This window comes from Poecilia latipinna, unplaced genomic scaffold (genome assembly GCF_001443285.1).
Source record: "Poecilia latipinna isolate Pla-1442-1.1 unplaced genomic scaffold, P_latipinna-1.0 Scaffold873, whole genome shotgun sequence".
Taxonomy (NCBI): domain Eukaryota; kingdom Metazoa; phylum Chordata; class Actinopteri; order Cyprinodontiformes; family Poeciliidae; genus Poecilia; species Poecilia latipinna.
This window is the reverse complement of record NW_015113489.1, coordinates 62352-73050: the sequence shown is the minus strand read 5'-3', so window position 1 is coordinate 73050 and position 10699 is coordinate 62352. Positions and strand designations below refer to the sequence as shown.

The 10699-nt window shown below is 42.7% G+C and overlaps 1 protein-coding gene across 5 annotated transcripts in view; it reads right to left on the bottom strand.

Annotated features, from left to right (window-relative positions):
* rgs12b (regulator of G protein signaling 12b) overlaps positions 1 to 10699 on the bottom strand; it is a 62399-nt gene that overhangs the window by 46153 nt on the left and 5547 nt on the right. For 4 of the 5 annotated variants that reach the window (XM_015048293.1, XM_015048289.1, XM_015048292.1 and 1 more), the window contains exons 2-5: positions 8697 to 9969; positions 7954 to 8193; positions 6042 to 7067; positions 910 to 1029 (exon numbers count right to left, since the gene is read on the bottom strand). In XM_015048293.1, the coding sequence (XP_014903779.1) occupies positions 910 to 1029; positions 6042 to 7067; positions 7954 to 8193; positions 8697 to 9773 (2463 nt within the window). In that variant the 5' untranslated portion in view covers positions 9774 to 9969. Of the gene's footprint in view, positions 1 to 909; positions 1030 to 6041; positions 7068 to 7953; positions 8194 to 8696; positions 9970 to 10330; positions 10611 to 10699 lie in introns of those variants that run through there. The other variant, XM_015048291.1, reaches the window with a different exon arrangement.

Below are 10699 nucleotides of genomic sequence, written 5' to 3'. Positions count from 1 at the left end.
AAAAAAAAGTGGCCAACTGTTAAGCGGCCTAGGGTTTCAAAAAAAAAATTTCCCAAGTCAATTTTTGAAAAAAAAAAAAAAAAAAAAAAAAAGGAGAAAAATAATTTTTGTGACAGTGGAGCCATGTAACGCTTGAGTCGAGCTGCACACGTGATCCAGTGCCTAAGTTCAAGTCCGGTAATTCTGTTTGCCACATAATTTATTTCAGACCCATAACCAAGGCTGGAAACAAATGAAAGGTTTTCCTTGAAGTCAGTTGAAACTTCAGATGAGATTTCAAACTTTAAGGATCTCTAAATCCCAATAAGATCAGTGATTAGAATATGAAGAAAACGACTGATTCCTAACATTTCAAATCACTCTGCTCATTCCTCTCTGACCTTTGACATCAACAAGTCCTTCTCGCCAACGTAGCAAGGGCTCACTGGATACGTTCTCAATTTTCTGACCTTTATCCAACAATTTGAGGGACAATACAGTGTGAAAGTCATTTCCCGTACTTAATAAAGCAGCCAGGGAAGCTAAGTGTTTAATTGAAATCGTCAGTTTTCCAATAGTAATAACGAAGTCCTGAGAAGACATCCCTGAGTTCCAAGTGTACATGAGGGAGAGGCCTTTTCAATCTAAAAACACAAACTGGAAGGTGGAATCACCAGAAAAGAAAAAGACTCTCTTCTTGGAGGATTTGTTTCTAAACATTGATACGCCACCTTCAGCAACCAAACTTAGTGTCATTCTGTCACAAAAAAAAGCAATGCTGAATGCTTTTTTTCCACCGACAGATTTTGTTAAATTTTTCTATGTATACTATTTCTATGTTAGCATTCACTGTCTAGCAAAACATAACAAAAAAGAAAACAAAAACAAAAACACACACACACAGTTTGTGGGAGGGTGAATGTTGCTCACCTCCAAGTTGTCCAGGGAGCGGGCCATGCTGAGGCGTTTGGAGCGCCCAAAGGAGCGTCTGGCTGAGGAGCGATGTGGCAGAGGAGGGAACCCCATCGTCAAGCCGCGAAACCGACCACCCTGAGGCCAAGGCAATAAAATTAAGTTCAGTTTATGTGCAACAACGAAGGTCACAATAAACAGCCATTTGCCAAATAATGAGAAACCGCAGGAGATCACAGGAGGGTGAATAACGAGAACCTGCTGTGTACCGTATCTTAGAAAAACACTTCTTTTTCTACAAATGGAATCACATACTGCTTTATATTCAAGTAACTAAATAGAAATAAAATGCATAATTGAACAGGATCATACCCTGAATGGTTCTTTTGCATACTGCTGTTGTATACTAGCGTTTATATAGGGAGACATGTTGAGACACAGAGGCCTTTTTTTTTTAAAAATATTTTAAACAAAGAAAGAAATCATTAATGATTTCATATTCTTCAAAAAAGGACAATTTAAGTTAGTTCAAGTACCAAACACTTTTTGTCTTTAGCTTCAAGCTATTTTTCTAATGTGAACCTTCAGGAAGCCTCAATTTATCTGACATACTAAAGAGCTATGTTTTCAATTATCAATTAGCAATGAATCACAAGCGGTTTTATAGACAGCTGGCTCCTTAGTTGACCTGGTAATACGCATGACATGTTAATTTGACTGGATAAAACAAAAATAGAAATAGAGAAATGTTGCTAATCCCAATAAATTGTGTTGCAAATGCATGAACAAGAAGTCACTCTTCTAACATCCTTGATGTGCTTTGTTAGAAAACTTCCCATATTATTCATATATTTTAAAAAAAGACAAACACACATGACACGTTCATTCACTTACTTGTAAAGTGCATTAAAAACGTGGAACTAGAGCACAGACAAATGGTCTGTTCTCATTCCTGAATGATAGTTTTGACTTCAGAAATAAATGAAACTCATCTCAAATGGCCACCAGCTCCTAGTTGACTGACTTCATACAAGGAATTATAAAAATTTTTCTACTGCAATTCACTTTTGAGAAGACTGATGAAACAACGTTCAATGAAGCTGAACAACTGCTTTTTTTTGTATATTGTTCCTCTGGAGCTCTTGATTAGTAATTATTTCATCCACGTTTACCTTCCAAATCAGAGCAGCACAGGCTCCCTAGACTTAGCTAATTGGTATTATACGACTGACTGTTTAATAGATTGATATTTCAGGAGAAATGGAGCATTGTTTCAAAGACCTTGGAAGGTACCAACAAGTTTGTCTGCATCTCTATGTTTTCCTAATTTGAGCACATTTTTCTCACCTACATGTGACATTCCTCATGCCACATGCAGGCATCAGCTGTCAAATCAATCCCACAATTCTAATCCAATGATGCAAAGCATGTTGCACAAAAAGATCAAAACAGCTACATCTTTTCACAGTCTTTGCCCGTGATTGATGATATGATGAATAATGAAGTGCAGCATGCTAAAAACATTAAAACATTACGACGTTTGCAGAAGCACTGGCCTGGAAAAGAAGCTAATTGGAATTAGAGCCCAACATCCGTGCAGAGAGTTGCCACCATAAACTGCCTCACCTCGGAGCATCATTGACAGGGGAAAGAGCATTTACTATCTGAAGCCATTTAACAGTGACGTCACGTCACCAAGGACTGCTGTAAATCAGAGGAGACCGGGACTAATCAAGTGTCGCACTGACAACTGTTGCATTTGGAAAGCACAGAAATGACCAGTCATGTCTCTGAACTTCCCACAAGTAACATCTGCCTTATCTCCTTGCACTGTAGGAGACAGCACAGCGGAGTGGGCCCCGGGTGATAGTAGGAGATATGTAATTAAAAGACGATGACAGGTTTGAGAGGACAGACGCGAGCTGAATCAGATCGCCTGTTTAGGAGGCGGTCGCTGCATTTCATCAGGCATCGGCAGTGGTGTTGCCTGGATACGGAGTCAACCCTACATCTGTGCGTGTGTGCGTTTTCGCGCGCATTCAGATAATGAAGATTCAAACGCTTGATTAAATGCGTAGGCGCAAACACTCTGACATGACCTTTTTTTTCTTGTTGTTGTTGGTTTTTAACCCAATTAGTCTTACAAGAATACAAGAAAAAAAACATCCAAAGACGTTTAATGGAGAAGCACAAACTGGGGTTAAGAAGAAAGGTGGTAAAGAGCAGGGGTTGTTTTGGTTGGCACAGGAGACAGCTTTAAAAAAAAAAAAAAGAGAGAAAACAGAGTTTCTGAGGAAAATTCGAAGCTCTCATCTGTGTAATTTATCAACCTTAAAACACATATAAACACACAATATCACTTAAACATCTTTCCTTCTTATAGAAAAACACTCTACATTAAAAAAAAATCTAAAAATGATTGCAGCAAGTTGGGTTAACAGTTACCACATAAAAACACAATCATAATGAGTATGTCCAACTCTTCTTTATGACTAAGGATGTATCTGACAATTTAGAAACTAATAACCAAATTGCAAAACCAATTCGTTCAATTATTATTTATCGTTTCAGAAACGTTCAGATCAGTTCTTTGACCATCTCTCAGAATTGCGACCAGTATTACCAGCAAGTATCAGCAGTCACGCCACAAGCATGGCATGTGGCGTTTCACTTGCAAAACTTTGTTGCAAGTGAAACCAACACAAACTGAGGCTGTTTAGATTTCAGTCGTCCATTAACGTTTTAGTGTTAATGGACCTTGAAGGAAAAACAGGAAAGTTGTTGGGTGTGCAGGAAGCCAACAGAAAAAGAGAGAGACAGTGCCACCATGTGTTAAACAAAGAGCAAACATTAAGAGACAGACAGCTACAAGCAAATGCTCTCTATTAATTAATAAATCAGTACGATAAATCTGGTTTAATGAGAGTAGAGGGATGAGGATGTTGTTCTGAAAACATCACGGCTTCTTTACCAGTTCAGTCAGAGGAGGGCATTGTTCAGAAAGGTTAGCGTCCATCTTCCTGCTCCTATCAATTTCTATATTTTGCCTTGGTATTGTTAACGCTTCCTCTCATTGTCCGCACTCAGCTCCCAGGAACCTTCTCAACCAATCAGGAATGGTAATAAAAAATAAAAAAAGTGCACATTTTGCAATCAAAGGAGTAATCACAGCTTATAGGCAAGCCTGACGAGATTTTTTAAAAACATGCAAATTTCACAAGCCCAAACACTGTCCCCGTTCAATTCTTATCAGTTAACATGCTTTTAATAAGAAGCCAGAAAAAGTGGAACAATGATATTAGCTTTCAAAAACAAAGACAGCCTGCCATTCCCTCCACCTGCTGCTCTCCACTAAAGAGAAAGACAGAAAACAAGGTAATAATCGGTTCAACAGGCAGTTGAATAATGCTACTAAATGTAGCTGTTGTTTACTCTAAACTTTTGCACAGTCTGCGAGTCAAACAAAACTATAAACAGATAATATTACAACTCTAAATGACTGCAGTACTCAATACTCAAAGAACCCCTGCAAGTTTTCCTCAAGCTGCCATGGTGTGTTTTTAGAAAATCCAGAGACTGCCTGAGGACACGCTAAAAGTTAAAATTTCACATCAATACAATCAGCGAAAGCCTGAGCTAAAACGGTTGCTTAGGACTGGGATAAGTCCACGAACTCGAGTGCATATCAAACTGTGCCACAGTTGAAGGTCAGACCAAATGCTGCCATGCAAGGAAACAACAATTCCAAGCACAGCAGCAGTAATTTTACAACTTAATGGCAAAAACAAAACTATCAAACTGTTTTAATTCCCTAAAATCTACCTCAAAGTGTTTCACATGACATAGCAGGACACAAAGACAGCAAACAAACATTCTTGAACAAAAGCAAGCCTGAAGGAGAAATGACACTGTCACAGAAATCAAATAATGTTATCGTAACTAAACGTGAGTCTAGAGGCAAACAAATCTCTGGTTGTAATTGTTTTATTTGTATAGCTTTAGTTTTTTTTTGTGAACTCCATAATGTGATTTTTTATTTATTTATTTTTTAATTCATTTGAGGACAGACTTGGATTATTAATCCCACTGCTGAACCAGGAGGTTTTTCTGTGAATATGGAGCTACCTTTCATCTCCATGGTCAAACATGGTTGGGGCAGCATAATGGCTGAGGGGATACTCCTCTTAAGCAAGGACACTGAAACTGAGGATGTCTGTCAGAGTTGATAAAAAGATTAACGGAGCTACAGACAGGGTAATAAAGGAAGAAAATCTGTGGGAGGCTGTGATAGAGTCATGTGTATTCAACAAGGACAAGGACCGTTAAACAGCTAGAGCTACAATTAACTAGTTTAGATTAAATCTACACACTGTGTTCTGGTAAAATCAAAGAAATTAAGAGAGAGTTTATGTGTTTTTCTTAACATTAAAATACATGTAAACATTCTGCCTAAGCATCGTCTCAGGCTGGGGGTGAGATTATGGGATGTATATAGTCCAACTGGATAGTTGTGTCTTTTTCTACTTCTTAGTAAAATTGATTTCTAATACAATGCATAACAATTTGAAATTCTATCACTTTGACGAATCTGCTCCACTGCAGAAGACAGGTGGTTTTCAGGTGACAACAGATGTCTGCTTGGTGCATAATACATGATCTGATACAGGAGCAGTGAGGATAAATAACTTATCCATCCACTTTTACCAAGCCTGGGAACTAAGCCAGCATTATGTGCTGCTATAAGCCTATTTTCTGAGGTATATGTAGCATTTTTAAAAATCGAGACGTTTAATGTCTGAGGGAAAGATGTGAGACTCTGTGAGCGCTGTGAGAAGAGGACCGAAAATGCAGAGTGAGCGGCATGAATTTATAGTCTCAATAATATGTAGCCTTGAACGCTCTCTAGTCATAGTAAATTTCCACGACAGGAATGTGTGATGCGGGGGAGCGACCTATGACTGGGCTTTCTCGTCTCACAGTCACTTTTAACACAACTATCTCACAGTCCAAAAACTGACTCCGTTCGAAGAAAATTTGTCTTCGGCTGATACTTTGCGAAATAAACTGAATTGAAATACGAGCAGGAAAAGTGATAAAAGTCTGACTTGTGCTGATATTTTATATTCTTACGAGCTTGATTAAAGACGTACCTTTTTCTCTCCCTCCTTTGAGTTCGCCTCTCGCTTCTTCTCTCTTTCGGCTCGCCGTGCTCCGCTGCGCTCCCGGTCTCCAGCGCCGAACAGTTTCTTGGCCCACTCGTCTTTCTGAGCAGCCAGCCGGTGGCTGTGGAGGTGTGCAGGAGGGGGAGGAGGAGGAGGGGGAGGAGGAGGAGGGGGAGGATGACTGACACCAGGTGGATGCATGCGGTCCCCTGGGGCCAGCGGGGCCCGGTAGCGGTCGGCAGGGATCTTATTCATGGGTGGGGGCAGGGTGCTGCAGTTGGCTGATGACCATCCGTCGGTGGACTCGGCGTAGGACTCCTGATCGCTGCTCAGGCCCTGGAAGTGGCTGTGGTGGTGCTGGTGCTGCTGACGCCAGTCTCTCAGCACATGGACTGGCAGCCACCTCTGAGGCTCTACTCCTACCCCTCCTCCTCCTCCTCTCCTGTCTCCTCCCCCCATAGCTCCACCCAGCTTCCTCGCCGGGTAGTGATGCACATTGAGTCCTTGTGAGAGTCTGCTTGGCAGGTCAGGGTGAGCCAGGGGGAGAGGGTGAGGGAGGTCGGCGAGGTGCGGGTCGTGGAGGTAGTGACCGTTTCTCAGCATCGGCGGAGGAGGTGGAGGCGGAGGGGGGTGGGAGGCGGCAGCCCCAAGGATGGGGCTCCAGGCCTGCTGAGAGGAGGGCGGGCTGTCCCACTGGCGGGCCCCGGACATGTGGTTGTGACTGGGAGGGCCCCCGAGGTCCACCAAAAGGACTCGGTTGCTCTTCTCCTCGGGTAAAAAGTTGCCGATTCCACTGTCGCTGTTGCTGCTGGTGCTGTGGTTCTGTTGGGCGTCGTTGTCTGGATCGTGGAAGGCGCGGGCCCGAACCCCCTCGATGTTGTCCCCCATGTCTCGGTAGAGGACAGAAACAAACTGGAGCAGAGGCTGAGAACTGGGTGGGAACTCCAGGCAGCCTCCTGTGTCTGGGTCGGGGGTGCACTCAAAGCCAAACCTCCTGGCCACCCCTGAATGGACCTGCCCATACAACACACACAATGCTCAGTACATACACTTAAAAGGCACTGGTTATTAGCATTCCCAAAAACATCTCAAGCTTCATAGATTTTTGGGCTTTGGGACTTTTATGTAATCTTTGTTTTATAGATTACATAAATATTTTATAGATTTGCTTAAGTGCAACTATCTCTTTCACATGAAAACCACAAACTATCAGCTGACAGATGAAATGAATGTAATGGAAGGATGATTTAAACAAAATAATAAAATGTACAAATAAAAATAAAGCATTGGAGTCATGACTTTGTGGCAAGGAGAAAGCATTTGTTAAAAGTCACATGACGCTAGGTTTGCAGTTTGCCACAAGCCATTTCAGGAGCCCGGCAAATGAGGAAAAAGGTGCTCGGACTCAGTTCAGATGAGTCCAAAGTGGAACTTCTTTGCATACGGAACATCATGTTGAACGGACAACACTAAGACAAAAACGAGAGTGAAACGTTCACCTTCTGGCATTAAAAAACAACTCTATCTTTACCCAGCTCCAGTCCTAAATCCAAACAAGAGACTTGAAAATTGATGTACACAGGCACTCTTCCTGACCGAGCTTGACCTAAGTTTTACATGAGAATGTTGAAAGTTTCATTCTCTAAATGTGCAAAGCTGGCCCAGAAGACTTACAGCTAAAGGCGGTTACAAGCTCATCTTCTTTTTCAGATATTTCTCCTCCCTATTTAGGCCGCTACCCCAATGACGTGACACCAGATAAGCGTAAGAAAACGGATGGTCTTTAAAGACATTTTTACACTGATATGACTTAAAAATGAGAAATTTAGCAGCACTTCTTTAGTATAAAATGTAAAAAATATTGTACATGGTCAAAAATGCTTCAGTATCTCTGAATTACCTGGTGATGACATAGTTCTGGGTCCACGATGAACACGTGACATGAAGTCCTTAAACTTCCTTCGTCGTCTCGCCCGTTGCTGAAGTGGCGATCATCGTGGTCGTCCGTGGCCTGCATGGTTACCAATCCGAAGAATCGGCGATCGTCAGGACAACAGGCGCTGAAGGCGAGTTTCTCTGCAGGGTAGGTGGCCAAGACCTGACCTCTGTCGCTGCACAGGAGTACGCTGTCATGCATGACCTGTCAGGGTGTAATGTATTCATTTTACTGCCGTGCAAACAAATGAAGTTCACACATTTACAAAGTGTAGTTAAAGAAACACCGTGTTTCAGTTAACTATTTAGTTTTTATATGCAAACAGAAATAATTGTGTTATTCACCACAAATGTGTGGACTGTGCTTACAATCCAAATCTGATTCAGGGAAGCTATATTTCACCACTCGCTAGAGTGGTGAAATATCCATTCAGAATTACGCCAAAAGCTTGATGACAGCGACAAAAATAGTTTGGTTTCTCTGCAACCTGCTAAGGGACATTAATCTAACCGCTAATGAGAATATATGTCTGTACTGGAGCCTGTATGTACAATTTCAAGCTGGTTTTGAGTGGAGAAAGCCTACAGCAAAGTCAAATATATAAATACAATTCTTATTCTTTTAAGGTAGTTGAAGTTTTATGCAACAAGTGGAAAAAAACAATAAAAAATGTATCTAAGGCAGATAACTAGAAGAGTCAAGTCCACCTTCATGAGAACCAATGAATGGATCTTCTGCTCGGCCCTGAGGCGCCTCATGCTCCCTCTGATGGCTTGCAGACTGTCATTCTCCAAGTTGGTTCCTGTTGAGGCGAGCTCGATGGAGCCGAGATACCCGACAATCATCCCCACGTTAAGGATTCCCTCGCTGGGCTCAAGACCAAAGTCAGCACCTTCTCCAACATCCATATCTTGCTCTTCGTGGTGGTGAATGTGGAGGTGGCGGAAGTCGGACTCCAGGAAGACAGAGTCATCATTCAGCACCTGGGCCATCTCCTCCTCAGAGAGCAGGTTGGGGTTGCTCTGGGTGCAGGAGGCATTGCGGTACGGGTTGAACTCCGGATCGGACATCTGATGCGGCTTTGAGGACGAGTTCACCCCGGGCCTGTCCTTGTCCGAGCTGCTGGAGGAGTGGCTGGAATTTTCAAAGATCATGTTGAAGATTCCTCCAGATTGCAACTCGGCCACCACCTTCTCTGCTCTGTTGATGCCAAGCTGCTTGGAATCCACTTTGGGTTTGTACCAGCCTCCTTTCGGTCCACAGCCTGACCGGCCATTATTGTTGCCCACACCGTTATTGTAAAAAACATCCAGCTCGTCATCACTGGAGCAGGAATCCAGGTAGGCCGCAGTCATCGTGTTACTGCTGTGATGGCGACTGCCAGCGGCCCGTTGAGGGTGGCGCCGGTGGCGCTCGCCCTCAGCAATGACCAGCTTTAAAATGCCAGAGCAACGTCCAATCAGTTTGACAACATCTTCGTGCGATGCCTTGGAGACATTTATGTCATTGACAGAGAGGATGCAGTCTCCTGAGCGCAGCCCGACGTAGTCTGCGGGACTTCCTTTAAGGATGCAGCTGAGGACACAAGGACTTTGGCCTGTCAGCGTGAAGCCATACCCTGTTCTTCCTCTCGCAACCTCCACAGCCTGAATGCGGCCATACTGGGCGGCGGAGGCGAGTTGGGGAGGCTGAGGGAATGCCAGCCCACTTCCAACACAGGGGCGTCTCTTGGACGACGAATCCACCTGCCTGGACATTGTGCCAGGAAACCTTCTCTTTTCCATTGATCGGCTGGGTTTCAATTGATCATTTCACATCCTTGCTTTGAGACATGTTCGATGTCTTAACAGCTGGGCTGCTTTGAAAAGATGAGCAGCAGCTCAGAATGCAGCACATGGGTGAGAAGCAGGGTTCAAGCTTCAACACAGCTTTGTGAGTGGTCCCATCATGGTGTCAGTCCTTCCTCCTGGCAAAAGACACCTGAGGCAGAGAGGAAAGATGCAGTCATGAGATTATTTTCAGTATTTCATAATATAAGGCTTTCTATGTGCATCTAAAAAAATATTATGTATTTCATTAAAATTTGATATATCAAATTTTAATCTTTTGCTATTTTTAAACATTATGCCTATATAAGTACACACACACACAAACACACACACATACTGAGAAACTGTTTTTATCAGATGTAAGCCATAATTAAATAAATTAACTAATTTTAGGCCAAGTATTCATATATTCAGATTCATACAGACGAACTGTATTCCATTCATTTACAGAGGATCAGTATAACTGGTTACCCATATTTGGAGACAGAGGTGATAGGAGGAGACTGACGCACCTGTGCGGTGCTCCAGGTAAACCTACAAGCTCTGTAACGACTTCAGGCCACTTTTTTAACTTCCGGTTTACTTTTTGAATTCTAGTTGTTGTTTGGTTTATGTTAGACAGCGCGAGTACGTAAATTATAGTTTTATAGAGATTACCGTTGACTTCATTAGCTAAGCACTCAAGTAGAGTAAGCCTTAGTTGTGAATGGCTACAGACGAGATAAATTGTTATCGTGACTTCACTTTCACATCTGTATGTTTTAAATTCTTTCGCATAAGTTTCAAAAAGTCTCCTCCTTTCCGTTGTTACGTCAATCCGCGTTTCCCCATCAGATACGGTTCCCCCTTCGTCTTCTTGCCGCTCCGCCCCGCCCACGCGG